This window comes from Platichthys flesus, chromosome 12 (assembly GCF_949316205.1).
Source record: "Platichthys flesus chromosome 12, fPlaFle2.1, whole genome shotgun sequence".
Classification (NCBI taxonomy): Eukaryota; Metazoa; Chordata; class Actinopteri; order Pleuronectiformes; family Pleuronectidae; genus Platichthys; species Platichthys flesus.
The window spans coordinates 19,469,355-19,488,573 of NC_084956.1; the positions used below are offsets into that span (position 1 = coordinate 19,469,355).

General features: G+C 43.1%; 2 protein-coding genes across 3 annotated transcripts; both read right to left on the reverse strand.

Moving 5' to 3' along the window:
- Nucleotides 1–1,840: 1,840 nt before the first annotated feature.
- Nucleotides 1,841–10,953, reverse strand: pwwp2b (PWWP domain containing 2B). Of its 2 annotated transcripts, none has more exons than XM_062401276.1 (3): nt 10,294–10,953; nt 6,184–7,911; nt 1,841–3,632 (listed from the first exon to the last, which is right to left on the reverse strand). In XM_062401276.1, the coding sequence occupies exons 1-3, from the start codon at nt 10,431–10,433 to the stop codon at nt 3,626–3,628; spliced, it is 1,875 nt and encodes a 624-aa protein (XP_062257260.1). In that variant the 5' UTR covers nt 10,434–10,953; the 3' UTR covers nt 1,841–3,625. The 2 variants fall into 2 exon arrangements, with proteins under 2 accessions (XP_062257260.1, XP_062257261.1); XM_062401277.1 differs by having other exon boundaries at nt 6,180–7,911.
- Nucleotides 10,954–11,306: 353 nt separating this feature from the next.
- LOC133966373 (leucine-rich repeat-containing protein 27-like) lies at nt 11,307–18,178 on the reverse strand. Its single transcript, XM_062401284.1, has 11 exons — nt 18,031–18,178; nt 17,548–17,847; nt 16,492–16,622; nt 16,108–16,166; nt 15,659–15,811; nt 14,585–14,774; nt 13,310–13,450; nt 12,979–13,084; nt 12,462–12,547; nt 11,778–11,898; nt 11,307–11,677 (listed from the first exon to the last, which is right to left on the reverse strand). The coding sequence occupies exons 2-11, from the start codon at nt 17,773–17,775 to the stop codon at nt 11,561–11,563; spliced, it is 1,332 nt and encodes a 443-aa protein (XP_062257268.1). The 5' UTR covers nt 17,776–17,847; nt 18,031–18,178; the 3' UTR covers nt 11,307–11,560.
- Nucleotides 18,179–19,219: the final 1,041 nt, after the last annotated feature.

Here is a 19,219-nt window from a genome sequence, read left to right on the forward strand (position 1 = left end):
AGTGATTGTAGTAGTACAAGCATTTAACACCTAACTGTTCCTACCTGTTTAATACCAAACACCATTTGACCAGGCCTTGTTAAACAAGTTCATGTGAGTGGAGAGTTATGACCTGACTGCCCACAGACACAGACAGTCAGGTCAGAGTTTGAAACGAGAGCAGGCTAGGGGGTGGAGGTGGGGGTGGGGGTGGATCTACAGCTGAGTGAGCCTCTACGGTAAAATGATCTGAACAGGAGATAGCCGGATGAGGGGGTCAACTCACCTTGACCGGCCTAATCCTCTGAGCAGCATTCCAGTTACGCAACAGACATACTTAACCGCTGCTATTAATGACACGGAGGCTGCAACTCAACGTGTACAGCTGAGTAGACTGAATGGGTGAGGAGGCCGGGGGGGAGGGGGGTACAGGTACACTGATGAGCAAAGCTGATTTGGGGATTTCAGGTTGGTTTAATATCCACCACCACTCCCAGGTGAGCAGTCACTGTAACCTCTGATACAAGCCTGCAGCCCTTCAATGGTTGTGTAAGAGCAGAAAAGAGCAAAAGCAGCTGTGCCGTTTCAGCAAATCAGAAACCCCCACCCCACTGAGTGTGGAGTCATTACAAAACCTGAGCGCATGTGACTGGGTGACAGCAAACATGTGACCATAGAGAAATCAGAGGCCGGGTGGTTGAGTTACAATCTGAGACAAACCCAAGAGCCCACTCAAAAGGCTGATAGCATGGACAGATACAAGTTATACCTTGATTTCTTTTTGCTCCCTTTCTTGAATTGGTTAGAACTTTGATCTGTCAATGCAAGTAGCGGCTTCAGCTTCCCGGCACGTTAAATTAGCATAGCATTAAGTCTGGAAAACAGGGAAACAGGGAGCTATCAGCACTTTTCTAAATTCTAAATTGCAACTGGATAGTATCTTTACAGGAGTGTTTCAAGACTTTGGAGCCCCGGACAAAAGGGACCTGAGGGGGCCATGGCATTATCTTCAATCAAACCTGACATCAAAATTGTTGTTGCTGTGGACTCAATTAATCAGGTCATCTAGGTTCATGTTTCATGTTGCAGCTGAATACCCCTCACTTCACCCTCCCCTCCCAAACGTAAAAAAGTACCTGTGGTACCTTTAACTGGCAGAAGTCCTCCTTTACACTCGACATCTATTGTACTTCTGTCCGTCCTTGGAGAGGAATCCCTCACGTGTTGTTCTCTCTGATGTTCTACGTTCTTTTTACCCTGTTAAAAGTTTTTTTTTGTAGTTTTCTCTTACTCTCGTTGAGGGTTAAGGACAGAAGATTTCACACCTTGTTAAAGCCCTATGAGACAAATTGTGATTTGTGAATATGGGCTATACAAATAAAATGTGATTGATAAATTGTGTTTAATAAAGGTGTTTAGTTTGTCCAGTCTGGACACTGTAACATGGTGGCCTCCGTAGAGAGGACCCGCTCCTGATGTTAATATAAAGGATTTAAATATAAAAGGGCTCATTCTAGGGTAAAGAAAACAAAAATTTATACAATTTAGATTGAACAGACTACTGAAAACATAACTAGGATTATTTAATTCTATTTAACTAGCCAATAATTCCCTTTCACCTAAATCTTACAGACTGAACCTTTAAGCTTGGGTCCCAGGGGAATTGCCTGCCTTGCCTATTCTTTTGCAATGCCCTTTAACATTGAATATTAAAAGTCACAGACTGAAATCCCCATGACTCATCAGGTTGTTTTTTTTTTGAGAAACCTTCCTCGAGAGCTTAACACACAGTTGTCCACAGGAAAATGGAAAATCCCTTTAGAAAGAGTTGATATCAGAGGCTGAACCACAACATCACAGGTATTGCTTGTATATTTTATTTTTATGTACAGTACATGTAAAAAAAGAAAACAAAAAAGTGGCCAATAACATTGACCAACATGGCCAACAGTAGATAGCCATGTTGCGCATACACAGGGGAAATCCTGACGAGCATTCCCCCCCCAGGGATTACAGAGATGTCGACTCTCCTACTCCTCAATGTGTAAGGCTGCCTGGACACCGGCAGGGCTTGATCGCAAACAGTCAAACCGCAGATTATCAAAACAGGAGTGCGATATCTGCTCCCCTAATAAGCACACCTCTCATTGACAATCAGTAAGCCTGTTCTTCAACCTCCATCTGAACAAACAGCTCCCGGGCGGGCAGGGTGGAGACGGGCTGGTTGGCTGAGCGTGACTGACTGCGTGCAATCTTCAGTTAAGTTTTTAATACCGACCTGGCTGTGCTCGACTCTCGCCCTCGCCACCTCCCTCCCCCCTATTCCAATAGTGCTGCTTTCATCACAGAGGTCACTGAAAGTCAGCACTGCAGTCTGCTTTTAAGCATATGACTCAAAAGCAACTGCAGGCTAGTAGCAAACATGTCTTCAGCGCACTCAGCAGTTGAATTCACAGTATTCTTACAGCATGTTATTTCATTTTCTCCCAAAGTCACTCATAAAGCTTTAACTGAGAATGCATAGGGGGCTTTGACACATTTATTCACCCATGTTTCTCCAGCGGAAATGTGGATTTTTGTAGTGTGTGTTTGTGTGGATGATAAGCTGAGAGAGAAACACACCCAAATGCGAGAATACAGTGTACACAACCATCTGTGTCTGGTGTCCCCAAAATCGTACAATAGAAAATAATAACAAAAAAAAAAAAAAAAAATGTATCTCATGTATCTCCAAGGCCATGGACAGTCAACCACAAAGACTTCTGAACTCTCCCTGCTGCTTATCAGGGCTGTATCTCGCAATAGTGTTTCAGACAGTGCGATTACCGCAGGCCACCAAGGTACAGATAAAGTGCTTTTTTTTTCCTCTTAAACATGAAGCTTTAAATAATTAAAGTGATGTAAAAATGGTTCTCAGGGATAAGAGGGGCAAGTACGCTGATGTGACACTCACTAAAAGTTTATGAAAATGAAATGAAAATAGAGACACAACATGATTGTGGAGAGGAATTGAGTTGAGTATAAATACAACCACATATGCAGGCTACAAGGATGGAACACTGTGATCGCAAGGACAGCTGGAACAGTCACTACTGTCTCTGGATGGAGCCATTCACAGTTTGACAAGTAAAGAGGATTCAGGGTAAGACTTTTTAAATCATGGTGAAATGTGTCATGGTCCAGGGGCGGGGTGGGTTCTGTGAAGATGCCACCGGCGTCCTCTGGCTGGACGAGATGGACCTCGTGACTCGTCGGTGGCTGATAACCGTGATAAGAGCAGCAGCAGTTCGGCAGGTTTTTGCGAGACTTTAATCGAAAGATGTACTTAACGGATCATAATAAAACGATAACAGATAATAAATACATTCAGGTCATGTAGTGTCACTGTTCGGCTCTATTGAAATATGATTAAATCAAAAAAAAAAAAAGAGGAATAGTTTAGTTCATGTGGGACCATGTGATGCCTGGCCTTTTTCCTTTATCCAGTCCCAACGACACTCCACCTTGGCGGCCATTTTCCACAAGCCTTGTGAGAAAAAAAACACGGCATATAAATAGTATCCGTGGCAACCGCACGTACTCCCTCCTGGGTCTTGATGACAGAGTCTGAGAATTCAGAAAAACCTCCGAGACCTCTCTGCAGTCCTCAGCCCCTACACAAGAGAGAATGAAGAGGAGGAAGAAGAAAAAGGGGGAGAAGCAAAGGCAACGTCACAAAGAGCAAACAAAGCTTGGCAATTCTTGTTCACCATATACACAGCTCGACAAAGAGAGAGATGTGCTTCTCAATATGTGGAGTTTGTCACGTGCAGATTATGGAGGAGTGTGAAGTGAACGTCAGCTACTTCCCAGTCGGCGGAAACCTCTGTGTAGCTGACAGCGCAAGAAAGAAAAAAAAAAAAAAAGAAGCTTCCTTTGTGAGCTCTGGAAAAAAGGACCAAACATAGACTGGTCTTAACCCCTCACAGTTTATTCTCAACTACTGCTCCGCTTTGCTAATGAAGCCTTCAGCAGAGCTAACAGAAGAGCTGGGAGCTGCCTGTCTCCCTCTCATATCACTAAAAGACAATATTTAACCTTTGAGTGTGAGCCAAGGCGAAGCAGGTTCACTGAACTCAGAAACCGGGGGGGCGGGGGGGAGAGAAACGCCCATGTCATCTGCCACTATGAGACAAAAATGATATTTCTAGGCACTCACACTGGAGCAGTGTATTTAAATTGCTTTCACTTTACAGCTCTCTGTTTGTTGGGACTCAATTCTGAAATTAGGAGTTTTAACAAGCGATTCCTGTTGAGGAGTCAGCAGTACAGCCTGTGCCTTCATTAAAGCTGCCCCTAATGTTTGTTTTGCCCCTTTCAACACAGCAACTGCTCCACGGCATGCATGCAGCACACACGGCAGACCTTACAAGTGTTTGTTAAATAAGCAGGTTGCCCACGGAGTCGTTTTCACTCAGCACAAATCCCCCCCCCTGGAGTTCACACACGAATATCATCAAATGAGATAATTTACAGATATTTGGGAATGAGCTGGGTAACATGGCACAAATTGTGTTTCACATTTGACAGCCATTTAATCAGTAATGGCAATGATACCTTTACAAAAACACTCCAGAACAAGATCCTCCATTCTCATGGGACTGCTTAGGAATTCTTTATAAAAGAGAAATAAAATGACTGACGGGCTGTTTGCGTCTCCCAAAGTGAGACACTGTGTAAATAGATTTGAAAAATATCTTGATGGCTTCTAATTCAATTTACTGGATATTTTAAAGTAGGAAGTGCTCGAGGCAAATCAGGGTTCCAAAGTATTCTACAGGGCTCTAATTTCCGGCATATGACATCTGTGACAAATAGCATGAATGGATATTTGCTCAAACAAATGTCGCTCTGTCTCTCTGTGGTTTCTAATGAGCCATTTTCAGACGTGAATTCAAGAAAATGTCTGTAATGTTTCCGTCAAACATTTTGTGCAGTTTGCCTTTCACATACGAAGAACGTGGCAGCTACCGTTTACTGCACATCTCCACAAGCACCATCCCTAATAAGCAAAAGCTCTTGAATCTTGTTGTCTTTTGAATTTGATATCGTTCTCTGCATCTTCTGTGTTTTGCACCTCTTTTTCATCCGAAGATATTTCTATTCTCCGTTTTATTTTTTGCGTCTGTTACTTCATCACCACGCCCACCTGCTCGTACTGCCTGGAGCCCCTGGCGTTTGCTTGCTCACATAAAGCCCTATGCTTAATATCTGGAGTTCAGTGCAGATCTGAAAGCAGCTTTACTGATCAAAGAGCAAGTGAACAAATCTTTCAAGTCGCAGCAGTATTTGAGATAATGATGCAAAGAGACAGTGATCAGGTCATCAGCAGCTAATTAATGCTAATTCAGTGTGCAGCTAGATAACAGTCCAAAATTAAATTCTGGTTGGTATCAGATCCATGAGCTCTTTGCTTAACCAGCGTCTGCACTTTGCCAAAGATAACGTGTGAGGAAACAGACTCTCGCTCTGTGCGACACCCACGTACAACTGTGATTCATTCTGTAGCTCCAGTAACTGCAACCAAATGATAAATCTTCTTTTGTCAAAAGACTGTGTCACAGTTGATTCAGTTACATTCGTCAAGTGCCAGAATCTTCAGTCAACCTTCATTCATATCAAATCAAGAGAAATGCTCTGCTGCTAATTTGTTTCCGAAATGTTGATGCGTATTGGGCACAAAGGGTTATTTTTTACAACCTAAAGAAAAAAGATTAGCATTGATTCAGATTGTAAAAGGTCAATTTGGTATTTTTTGTTAGTACGCTCTTAATATTGCAATTTTCAGATGAGGGAAGGCCCTCATGCAGCTAATCAGACAAGTTCTTCAGTTTCTGGCCAAATTTGCCAACATACATACATCTGACATACTTTGTTGATCTCAGAACTACTTGGCGCATTAACTGAACCACCTCTCTTTATACAAGCCTATAAAAATCCCTGTGATGTGTTCTTACACATACAGGTTCGGTTAACTGGTTGGTCGGAGAGTATTAAATAATCCAATATACCAACATAACTCTAATAAGGCAGGTGATATATAAATGATGAATTTAGTAACTGCTGAGGCTTATTTATGGTCTTAAAATTACATGGAGACGTATTGTTTAAAACTATAATTGTAGATGGGAAAAACCAACATGCAAAAGCTGTGAACTAACCTACGTGTCGCAGTGGGAAAGCAGTGACGTAATCTCCGGGCTCATGTGACCCACAGCCTTGGCTGCCTCCAGGATGGCTCTCCTGTACATCCCTTTCTTCTTTCGGTTGAAACGGGACCTGAAGAACTGTCTGAAGGGCGACAGTTTGGCAACGGAGAGCTGGGAGGTTGTGGGCGAACCGAACCATGACACTTTCGCCTGGGGCCATTGCGCCTCACAGCTGGCCGTCTCCTGTTTGCGGGTGCCGCTGATGCTGAGGACGCGTGCTGGCCACCAAGGGAAGCCGTGGATCTTCCCCCAAACAATGTCTCCCACCGCCACAGCGTGACCCTCCTCTGTTACACACTTTGTCATGCTGCGTGTGTGCAGCCGCACCGTTAGTGGTGGCACAGTCTTACAGTCCTCTTGTGAAGGAACCGACGATGAGGTTACAGAGAGGTCTTCACCTGGTGCGAGATCACACAGCTCAGGTGAGGTGCCGTCAGAGCTGAAGGACTTGGACTCATCTAGACTGTCGCTGCTGCAGACGGACAGACTAGAAGAGTCCGCTTTACGTTTACGGAAATTAATGAGAAGGGTAAGGTCACTGTGGCCCCGCTCAGCCTCCTCTCCAGAACTCCCTGACCACAACTCCAGAGAATTCTTGCCTTCCCCCGAGTCTTCAGAGTGGGGGAGGCAGGGGCCGGTGACCCTAGAGCTTCGTCTCCTAGTGCCCTCTACAAGTTCTGCCTCATACTCAACCACACTCTCCTCCCCATCTCTCGGAGGGGGTCTCAAGCAGATCTTTGGAGAGGGCAAGTCCTGACCCACGGTTGTGAAAGGTCTAGTAAGTTTGAGTTTGGGAATGGACACAGTGAGGCCAGACCTAGTGGCATCTAGAATGTGCCGTTGTTCCTTGGTGGGATCAGGAAACGCGTTGCCGTTCTCACCCTCGCCATTCTGAACCAGCTGTTTGGGACAAAATGGTTTGACTGAACCGTGGACACGGGAGGGGATCTTGATGACCTCCCCCTTGCCCTGTGGAGTGCTGTAGGAGATCTTTATGACAGGACTGTGGGGGATAAGCACGTCACTTACGGGAAACTTCTCCCCGTCGGCTTCCCCCCTTTTGTCCTTCTTAAGGCGCTTGATGTCAAGGGTGGTGCCATTTTCACGTCGTTTAGTGTCCTTGGCTGCAACGACATCCTCTTTTCTTGACAGCTTAGAGGAGATATCTTTGTCATCACCATCATCGTCACTATGTAGTGAATTTTCTTTTCTAGACGTCTTAGTGTTGGTCATGCCATCTTTGCTGTCTTCATCACTATTCAGCGTGTTCTTGCACTTTTCACAAAGTACCTGCCGCGGCCGCAAACGGATAGTGCTGATGGTCATGCGGCCAGGCTCTCGCGTTCGCCTCTTCTTTCTCTTGATTGGTCGAGGAGGAGGTTGGGGTACCCATTGGCTGTAGCTGTGGCGCACCCATAATGGCTGAGGGAAGGGGGCTCCTTCAAAATAAGGAGGATAAAGAGTCTGTCCAGCTGGGACTGGTGTGGGGATGGGGCAGGTAGGAGGTGCAGTAGGTGTGCTGCCTTCGGGGAGAGTGTCCTCATCCTTTGGTCTTTGTGAAGTCTCGCTGGGAGAATTGGAAACCAGCTCCTCACTCAGAACTTCTGGGATTTCACAAGCTGGTTTGGATATTGGGCAGTCCCCGAGTGTTGCTGTGAAATCCGGTAGACAGAAGAGCCCGGTCCTGAGATGAACGAGAAAAAGGACAAAACAATATATTAATAACTGAGCGTTTCATTCTGCTTTATTACAGTTCTACAGTAAGGTTCAGATACAGATACAATTATTTATCCCAAACACATGCACAGACACACTCATGCAATTGAGGGAAATGTGTTCTCTGCTTTTAACCCATCTGGTGCAGGACACACAGAGCAGTGGGCAGCGATGTACGGCGCCCGGGGAGCAGATGTTGGGGGAGTAAGGTGCCTTGCTCAGGGGCACTAGACAGTGGGGTAGGGAGAATCCTGTTGGATTTTTGGACAGATCCAAGTGTTGTCCATCCAGGTAGCCTGCATATAGATTATTGTTACGGATGACAAGCATTTCTGTAATTTTTAAGTTTAGGGAATTGCTCTACAAGAATGATATCATAATGCAGTGGTTGCGTTTCCCCGTGTTTGATAACTAGTCAGGTGGGACAACACAAATCAAATACCTCACTTTTTCAATTACGAAATTAGAACCCAGAGCTGTTCAGAGCTTTTAACCAGTGTCCCACTTGGTTTAACTTTGACTGGACAAACTGACGCCACTCTCCTTGTCACCTGTATGCAGAAAATTCTTTACGTGTGGGGGTTGGGGTACGCTTACAAGCAGGCAGGCATCCTGCTGCCTCAGGCAAAAATGGAGCAATCGTATCACTGACTCTCTCTGAGTGATTTTATGTGTTCTTTTTCGTTCTCTGGGACCAGCAAACATGTCCAGAGAAGGCCTGACTGCCAAGTAGTCTTTGAGAAGTGCCTGGCAAGCAACAGTAACATGGCTGTGCTGCTTTAATCAGGAGACAGCAGACAAAGAGACTACAGGATGCCCAGGAGCCCCCCCACCCTCCCCAACATCTGACTGAACAAAAACAATCCCATGAATCACTCGGGATTCAGAGAGGTAGAGAAGGAGCCAGGAGATTTCGGTTTGTCTTTGCATCCGTGTCTGCTCAGGGCTTATGGGCGGCGAAATTATTAATTAGAGCACATTTGGGGAGCTTGTTTTCCTCCCCAGGAGAAGTAACTGGCACGCACCTCCGGATGATAGTCTCTTGGTGAAGCTTGTTCCTCTCACCTTTTTTATATGCGCCCCTTAAGCGACAAAGTATTAGCCTTCACTGCGACTGACATGACACAACCAGTGCAGTCTGTGACAGGGAACACAAAGTGCTTGTTAAGCACAGTGTAAGGACACAGCATAAGACCAGCCATGATTCACCCCACGGATGCCATTTCACGTTGTGTACAGTGTAACTAGAGGTGGAGATCTGCCTTAGTGATAGGCCTAACAAACCTGTGGGAGACAATGACAGGAAATGCATTTCCATTAGCTGAAAATTAAGAAGTAGTCCGATTTTTGTCAGTGACTAGGCCTGAAATATATGGGCCTATTTTGGGTTATTCCAAGGCCTGCCTTTTCCCATTAGGCCGAGTTATTTTCAGGACGAGTACGAGCTCTCACACGAAAAACCATCTTAGCATACTAAGGGGCAAAGCTGGTCCGATTCTGATTCTGCTCATCTATAAATAGTCTAAAGCCCATGGCTATTAAGGTGAACCTCACTAAGAGCAACGCATGGCCTATACATGTGACACACAGAGAAAGAGGTAGATAAGACTGATATGTCAGAATTACACTTCTACAGGTTCTTATTTGAACAGAAACATTTTATTTAAAAGGGAAAGAAAGGAGCTGCTGCTGTCAAACACTGTTTAACATGGTTCTTGGATCTGATCAGGGAAAACAGATGTGATGTATCAAATCTCACATGACATTTTCTATTGTTTCTATACACCAGGGGTGACTGGAAATCAATGCAATCAATCCACTTCTGAGAACTACAACTGTATTTCACAGCATTTCATTAGAGTATCACTGTACACCAATGTTGTGTACAATGCACGACCAGCATGTTAAAATACATCAAAACGTCCCTGATGTACAGAATGCTGTTCAGACAGGGCCTACTCTATACGTTTTAGCTGCCCTGACTTTTATCAGGCTAACAATAAGCTAGAGATGAACCCAGTGACATTTGCAATGTTTAAAAGAAGACATTAAAGACCTGTGTAGACACAGTCACTATCTTCACACACAGTTTCACACCACAGTGAAACAGCGTGTATTATCGCCTTATTGTGGCCCAAAATGAGAAGAGTTTGCCATTAGCCAGCAAGCTAACAGGAGCTACCTTGTCAGCTACAATAACCCATACGTCTTTTGTATGGAGGCCCGGTTAGCTTACGGCTAGCTAGCTAGCTCAGCTTGTTAGCACCCGAGGTACCTTAGCCGTTAGCAGAGTTGAGCTAATTAATTTCGGATGTAAATGTATAAAAAGAATGAACGGAGCAACACTCACTTTTTGCCGCAGTCGAGTAATATGCCCGTGTAGCTCTTCTCTCTGTAGGTCAGCGTCACCACCAGTGTATCGTTAACTATTTGATCGATAGTGACAGGTACCCGAGAGCCGGCCCGCAGCTCCTCGGCCGCAGCCTCCATGTTTCCCTGGGTGAGGTGTCCGGCTCGGCGGTGCTCGATCCCGGCCAAGGGAGCCACGGTCGCGTCGGCCAAAGATCCGTCTCCCCTTCGCTTTCGGAGCAGGAGGCTACACCAGGGCAGAAAATGACGCCATCACCCCCACCAAGTAAATTACAACAGCACTGCCACCGCTGACATCACGCTCTCTATGCTGGAGGAGCAGACAAGCTCCCAAGACAAGGCCGACCCTTTCCCCGGCGCACTCCGGCAGCTTTGACGCCATTCATCACTCCCGACTTTATCTCGGGAATGTCTCTGTTTTAGTTGCGAGAGACGGATGGCGGTCCGTTGTTAACGTATTTACGACGGATTCATGATAAAATCTGGATTCATTCTCTCACATGTAGCAAACCGTGCCTGATATTTACTGAAAACAAATAATTATGGCCTGTTTTAACAATCCACCTAAGACATCAGCAGCTTGTATTTACACTGTAATATGGAGATTTAACGCATTATTTCCCTTTAGTATTATTATAATTCTCAGTCGTCCCCTTTAAGAATACTTTAGTTCATAGTGTGAGGTTGTAGCTAGCTTTTATAATTGACACAAAGGCATATCTTTATGTATATCATTATTGTGCTATTGTGTCTATTGGGCTAATGTACAAATAAACTATTAAATAGCTAAATTTAACACATAAAGTGATAAATTCTTATATATAAATTCTTATATATTGGATGCATGTTTGGGGTACTAAATGTGTATAAGGTGAAGTAAACGTAAAGACCACTGGTTTGTACAATAGTGAGTGTGACTCGAACACCAAAGAGAAGCATACAATGGGAAATAAAAAACATGAACTCACTGATAACGTACAACTTAGTCACAGATTAAATAAGGAAGACTGTATTTATTTCATACACGTTTGGGGTTCAGAGTGTACATGAGGTGAAGGAAATGTAAATACCACTGGTTTGTATGATAGTGAGTGTCAGGGAGAATTTCAGAAGAAAAAGAGGGAAACTAAAAGGAAACTGCTCAATAGTTTTGTTATTTTTGTTATGTTTAAAGGAATTAATATCACAATGACTTGAGTATGAAATCAATAACACAACACTCAAACAGAATGGATGCACTGTCCCCGTCACTTATCAAGGAAACTCATCAATGTGTCTCCGGTGTAGATGGTGAAACATTTGTCAAGATCTTTTGCCCGACTTCTGTTCCCCTCCACCAGAAGCCGTGTCTGTATCTTTGTCAACTGTGATTAAAAAGCAGGACGAAACAATAAACAAATTCAGATTAATACAGATAATACAGATGAGACAAAACAGATGAGTCAGATGAAGTATGGGTCTGACCTCCTCCAGATCTTGCTCCGCCGCTGCCATGTGCTCGCTGGTTGTGCCCATGGGAGTCTTGCGTCTCTCCTGTATCTTCTCTACACGGGCACGGATCTGGCGCCCTAGCTCAAGGGACGATCTGTGCACAGGTCAAAATGTCAAAGTCAGGGACTGAATATTAACATTCTCATGTAAGTCCACTTGTATTATTGTCTTTATGGATGAAGCTGGTAAAAAAGTGCAGGCCTGTGACATATTGTTTTCAACTAAATAAAGATCTATTCTATCAATGAAAATAGAAACGAGTCAATCTTAGTCTGGTTTATCTGTTTGTACAAGACAATGTTGTTACAGAAGAACAAAGAAGTTGTTCCATGACGAGTGCACAGCCCCACTTTGTCCACTAAGTGTCTCTAGCTGTCCACCTGAATCCGCAGGGCTCCCAATTGTAAACCATGCAAAATGCAATTTGGTTGAGACTTTGATGCTTTTTCAACATGTGCAGTAAGATTTTCATGAAGCAAATGGATAAGATGAATATGTTTAAAAACGGTTATGCTTAATGAGCACCCTTATAAGGAAGGGCACCGAAATGAGGAGACGGAGACATATGATATACATATACTATATGTAATACTGGTTCAGGTTGTTGTGGATCTTTACTGTGCTTTGAGTGCTTTGTTCCCAAGAGTTCCTATGTACCTTCTCTCCTCACAGTCTGTGATGGACATGTATGAAGTCTGTCTCTGTGGAGCATCACTGCCGTCCCCCACACCAGCTTCTGCTCCCTTTAACAGATAGTGGAGCTGCTTATTATAGTTATATACAACATTTAATATTTATGTGTATGTACATGATGATACAACTGTGCCAGCATTAAATTGTTGCAACCCAACATCCTACTTGTGGTCCTTCACATGAATGAGGTCATGTATATGCTGCTGCTGCTTATGCTGCATTATCACAGATACAGGGCGCTCCATCACAGGCCCTGACATCTGTTGCTGCCTTCAACAAAATTCAACCACTTTGTTAAGGATCACTGACACTGATTCCTGCCATGCTGCTCCCTGAAAACCTGTGCACGAGCATCAACATGATTCATCTCGTGCTGATTTCATATTTATTGTTTCATTCCGCTCTCCGGCGTGACCGAGGTAGTGCTCTGCTGCCGCCTTGTGGTTGACAGGTGGAAACTGAGGCGATAGTCGACGCATACCTTCTGCTTCTTTTGTCGTCCATTCCTCTGCAGCATTTGCTCGGACATTTTCTTCTCCTGTGTGATCCTGGCTTGTGTTTGCCACTTCTGAAGAGTCTCTTGGCTTCTAAGAGAGACCCAGATAAATATAAACTGTTATATAGTGATATATAATTTCTTTCTGTTTTTTCTACACGGAATATATTAGTTTTGCATTGTTGCTGTAATATAAAAAAATGGTGGGCTTAATAAAGGATGATCTTATCTTATATTAGATAAGATATTGAAATCTAGTAGGACAGGCAATAGGGTATACTCCATACAGCAATACATCAAGCAGAAATCCACTTACTTTCTTCTGTGTTCCAGAATGGCCTGTTTCTCCTTCATCTCTTTCATTGCAGCCTGTCTCCTCTCCTCTGGCCTCTTCCAGATCTGAGTGTCATACAGGAGGAGACCGGGAATCATGCCGGCCTTGGTAGTTGCTTTTTTTCTGAGAAAATAAATTGAAACAAATCGCTTCATTTTTATTGCCCTCCCGAGCTCCGAGTCCCAGCGGAGACAGCTACGGAGATTTTGATCGCTTGGTCTCCTCTGCTGAGAAAGTCATTAAAAAGTGTTGTGCTTTCCTTTTTCCAAGGCTCCACACTATAATACTTAGCCCTCCCTCACAACTCCACACCCTAGCAGTTATCTTCTGAAAAGTAATAACATTCACCTCCTCTGTCCCACTATCAGATAGTCACCAACATCTCACTGTACAAAATCTCTCAACAGAAGATGGATTCATTGTACGAAAACAATAGCAGAAGCAATTAGATACCATGTTGTTTTTATCTTTCTGAGGGCAATAGAATATTCTCTGTTGGGCTACTTAAAGAGTAAAAAAAATGATAGTACTTAGAGAAGTAAGCGATAATATTATAAGAATAACTTTGTAATTTCAGGCTACGTGTCATTTTAAAGGGGGAATCAGAAGATCAGCGTCTCTCCTGTGTTAAAATGAGGTACGTGGAGCATCTTGTTTCACAAATGACAAAAATCATTTTGCAAAACCGCACCACATTGTTATAAGTATCAGGACTTTATCTACTGTGAAGAAAGACCCATACGGAGCTGGAGGAAACCTGTCAGGTAGCAGGTTGATATTCAAAAGCGGTGTCATAATTTCTGAAGAAAGGAGTGGAACACCAGAGAGGACAGTCGCTCAATATTTCCTAAATGTATATTATCCTTAAAAAATAGTATGACTGTATACACAACCGGATACACAACCATGTAAAATGTTGATTTTTAATTTACTTGTATATTTGTTTGTATGTATATATATATATATATATATATATATATATATATATATATATATATATACATACTATATATATATATGTCAAGCTATATATTTTTTTTCTGATCATATAATTCAATTATTGAGATTTAGAGGTGCTGGTAGGCAGATTTGACAACCTTTAGAGAAAGCAAGCTGTTGCCCACCATTACCAGTGTTTATGCTAAGCTGAGCTAACTAGTAGCCGGTAATGGTTTCAATCCAAATCTCATGCACCATCATGTCAGGATTTTCACTTCTCTTACCGTCCTTTTAGCCCAACACCTTTACGTTACTTACCCTTTGATGATAGGATGAAGATGTGACTTTGGGTTTCTATCACCCTGTGCCATTGAACCCCACTCAGCTCTGTCCAGCAGGATCATCTTATCCTTTAGTTCCTTAAACTTCTGCAGCCCGTCCTCGTCCTGCTCCTCCACACTGGACCCCGTCAGGTCTGACAGCTGGAGCTTCTCCACCACTGGCAGCTCTACCAAGGAAACAACCGTTGCAGATAGAAGTGTAATGTAAGGGCAACACAATCTACAGCTCCGGTGGAGGTACATGATGAACAGTTGGCTACCAATAATTACTAACAGAATACAAAGTTATTTTCCACCTGCAGCTTAGATTTAACAGCATTTTAGGAGCAAATTCACTTAACCACTTATAGGCAGGCTAAATATTATTTAAGAAAAACCTGTTTGGATCTTGAGTGAGTTTGTGTTCAACAAGTTGTCATTAAACAGTGAGTGACTAAATGCAACTTTCACCCTCATGTAGGATAAATAGATTCAATCATATAAATATTCCATTTCATCTCAGCTAAGAAGAGTGGATGATGACAATGCATTATGTAAATTCATGATTTATCTTCAAATCTGCTACACTTAGTGCCAATTAAACAAAAGCAGATTTCCCCCCGGAGACCAGAGGCCTGTCTTTGTTAATAGGCTCGTAGGCAGGGAGATAACTTGTGTGATTAAAGTGTTCAGCTCAGCTCATTGTGCAGCAGTAGCCTCTACTGTGATGGGTTGTCTTGGGGTTCTCACAGTGATTACCTCCAGACAATGCTGAGGGACAGAGAGCTCCTATTTAGAGCCTGTACGTTTATCAATCAATTCCATATAGCAAAACAATATTGCATAGCTGGAGCAGGGTGAGTGTGAAAAAAGAGAGAGAGAGAGTCAGCTGCGTGGCACACAACATCTCCAAGGGAACAAGAGTCACACCAGAGAAGTGGTAACAGGGCACAGTCTATTTTTGTGGCCAGCCGCCCTATCTTTGAGAAAAGAGCAGATGGCTCGGTTGCACGTGCACATGACTGGACACCTTGCTGCAGCATTGTTCAAAGTTAAGGTGACTTTGATTCACCTGGAGCGGCCTTCCTCGTGCTAACGTGACGCTCAGCCATGATGATCCTCAGGTACTGAAGGATGCCCTGGATCCCCTGGTGCACAATGTCTTGTGGGGGGAAAGTGATCGGGCAGTTCCTCAGGCTCAGGCCCTTGAGTGTAATCACATTTCCTGGGAAAAAAGCCAATAATTAATCCTTTTTCAATTTTACATTTAAGATGACTCTCTTATACAGATTATATGTGCATTATTCCATTACCTCCATTAACTTAATACAAGCAACTGTGCAGTAATAAGTTTAAGCGATAACAGCTAGGAGGCAAGCAAAATATTGAAACCACATTTCCTTTCCGTCACTAACTTGCACTAAATCTAGATCTACATTTCCTGCCAGCACTATCTATTGAAAGTCATGAAACAGACACAAAGCTTCTTATTTCAAAGAACAGAGACAGAAATCTACTCACCCAACTCTGGTTGAAGTTCTGAGATAGGATTCCCTTCCAGTAGCAATGTCTTCAGATACCTGCATGAACCAAATCAGGGATTATTCTAAGACTGAAATGGAAATCTTGATGAGACACATGTTTAGTCCTCAGCTGAACCGGGGAATGTATGCAATAAGTCATAAAGGAAACCAGACATCTATATAATAATGTGAATCTCATTCGCCACAGCGTGGAATCACAGATTTGGCTTTAAAAACAAAAACAAAAAGGAAGAAAACAATTCAAAATCTGTTCTAAAATTTGATAAATGGGCATACTATACTCGGTTGGTGGTGCAGGCATGGTGTGAAATTTGGAATCAATCAGAGAATATTCAAAAGAGCAGTTGCATAAGTAGCCTACCTGTGCAAGCCAATTTCAGCAGGGAGCCTCACAATTAGGTTATATCTGAGGTCCAGCCACTGCAGGCTGGGCAGGCTGGCGAACAGTGAATCTGGGATACTGCATATCTGGTTGCCTTCAAGATATAAATACTGAAGACGATACAATGTAGTTAGAATAATGCAGAAGAATACATCACACAGACATATCACATTGTTGGCCTGATATTATAGTGGATAGAATATGGATTTTTAAATTGAATTTACGTTTTCAGTCAAAACTGGTCACAGCAAACATTAATCTGTTCTGCACCAAAGTACATTCCAGATGTTTTGATACCATGTGTCCAGTCATTACCTAAGGTCCTCAGTGAGGCCCTGTTCCACAGCCCTGTCTGAGGACCAAAGGTGACGCCACTCTTCACAACAAACAAACAACTCTCCTAGGACTTCGGGTCTGAATTCACCTTAAACGTTTTACTTTTAATCTAGCTCTGATTCTACGGACTATTATGATAATTTTATAATATTCTATTTAATATTGCTTTTACTCTTTTCTCATTTGTAACTTTTTATTCTCATATTAGTGCTCTAATGTTGTATAGTGGTTGAAGATCCTGAATAGATCTAGTTCGTTTTCTATTATTCGCTTCGTTAAAGAGATGGTTCACCCAAAAATTTAAAATCACGTATACTCTACTCACCACTATGCTGATGGAGAGGTGGGTGAAGTGTTTGACAAACATAAAACACTTTAGGAGTTTAAGGGGTAAACAGTGTTGCAGCAAAATCCAATCCCTCCATACTATTCCTGTGATGTCATCCATGTATACGTAAGCCCACACATAAAAATCAACTCGAAAAAAGGTTGCAATCTGTGTTTGGATTCAAACACTTCACCAACCCCTCCATCGGCATAGTGGTTGTTAGATAATAGTTCATTTACATTTCCCCTTGAATTTTTAAACTCAGAAAGCAACATGTAACTGTGTTTTTATAGATGCTACATTTTGTTATCATTATCCTTGCAGTGTGCAGCTGGATGTGAGGAGACAGACCGATGCAAGTCCAAACTGACCTTCAGTGAGCTACTTCTCAAAATGCTTTCAGGGACATGTCTCAGCTTTGTCCTGCTCAGACTCAGCGTCTCTGTGGGATAATATTCATGCTGCTCCTGTGGCTCAGCATCCTCAGGAAGAGGGAGGGAGGTCTGAGGTCCGAGGACACCGTTTCCACACACAGAGCTGAGCTGCAGGTCCTGAGCCTCCTCCTCCTCCTCCCTTTCCTCCTCCTCTGGAGCAGACATTGCAGAACTGGTGTGGAGATGACACCCTGGGTGTTCAAGTGTGTGTTCCAACTGGCATGTCCCTCATCGTGTCTGAAAACAGGAAAGTTCCTTTAAGGGTCAGATTCAATGGACAGTTATCTGCAGAAAACTTCGACCTGTGATTTTAACATCCCATAAGAAGCAGGTGTTAGCCATTGACTGCCTGCTGTTATCAACCATGAGCTAACAGATACAACCACTAACCCCTGATTAAACACCTCCGTGTTAGCTCACCTGCTCTCTGGGGGAAGATACCGTTAAACCTGTGAACCACACTCGGTGTCTTTTTTTAAACTAACACTGAACAAGAAAAAAAACACTATTACAAACTGTCCATGCTAAGTTGTAGCTACACTGCGCCTCTCGAGTTGCACGGCGTCGCCATGGCAACGCGGCCAACACAAACTACGGCAGCTGTCCATGTGCAAACAGGACGAAGCGCATTCATCACAGACGAACTACAGATTCGATGTATTTTTGTGTAAAATGTATTTATACATATAAGTATGAGCAGATCGCAGACCAAAACTACATATCAATATATTCATGCTGCTGTGCGGTGAGAACAGCGTCAGTGAGCAGGTTGAAGACAAAGTGTTAAACCCTGGTTTTTCCTCAGTGATCCGCCACCACCCATCCATCCATCCATCTGCTAATGAGATTGTGGAATAATTCAATGAGGTGGATGGGAGCTGCGGGATGGTGGTGATCAGTGTGTCTGTGCCTCTGACAGTGACAGAGCCTCAGTGGGTTCTCAGCTCTCCTGGCTTCACCTACACAGTCTGCTGCTGCTGCTGCCGAGTGTTGATATGCATGACAGTCTGTGATACACTGCTACGTCGACTCCAGGCACTGGCCAGCAACTGTCACTACTCTCACGACTGTCAAGTCCGCCAGGAGGCTGAGCGAGGAGCTTCCGGTGAATACTTCCAATATAAGAGAACCTTCTGGCAGTCACACCAGAGGATGACAACACCAGATAATCTTAAAAGGTTTTAATTATTTATTTATTTATTTGTATCTGCTCCAGTAACGTCAACTTCCTTCTACTTCCTATTTCCGTGAAATGATTAGAGACCACAGTGTGAAAGCGTTATTGTTTTTATTATTTATAACAAAATTATACTCGTTCAAGCAATTAAATTGTATTTGTGTAGCCCATATTCAAAAATCACAAGTTGTCTCATAGGCCTCAGTCCATTAAACACGCAATCAAACTCTGAAAGTAGTTTTTGCATATCCTATTGCTGTGGTTTTAATCCACAAAGCCAAAATTACATGAAAATTATTTACATCTATATATTTCTGCGGTTTCCAAAGAAAAATAGAACTTCAGTTCGAAAGATAAGAAAATATCTGCACACCCAAAGTCTGGTGTTGTTGACACAATATTATAAACATTATTTGTAATTCCTAATAGAAT

What these genes read in the sequence shown, in the direction of transcription:
- pwwp2b (XM_062401276.1), bottom strand. Translation starts at nt 10,433, where the DNA reads ATGGAGGCTGCGGCCGAGGAGCTGCGGGCCGGCTCTCGGGTACCTGTC. An exon ending in TTACTCGACTGCGGCAAAAA is followed by an intron (nt 7,912 to 10,293) that starts GTGAGTGTTGCT and finishes CGTTCATCTCAG; the next exon opens with GACCGGGCTCTTCTGTCTAC.
- LOC133966373 (XM_062401284.1), bottom strand. Translation starts at nt 17,775, where the DNA reads ATGTCTGCTCCAGAGGAGGAGGAAAGGGAGGAGGAGGAGGAGGCTCAG. An exon ending in GCTGAAATTGGCTTGCACAG is followed by an intron (nt 16,167 to 16,491) that starts GTAGGCTACTTA and finishes TGGTTCATGCAG; the next exon opens with GTATCTGAAGACATTGCTAC. An exon ending in CGGAGCAAGATCTGGAGGAG is followed by an intron (nt 11,678 to 11,777) that starts GTCAGACCCATA and finishes TTTTAATCACAG; the next exon opens with TTGACAAAGATACAGACACG.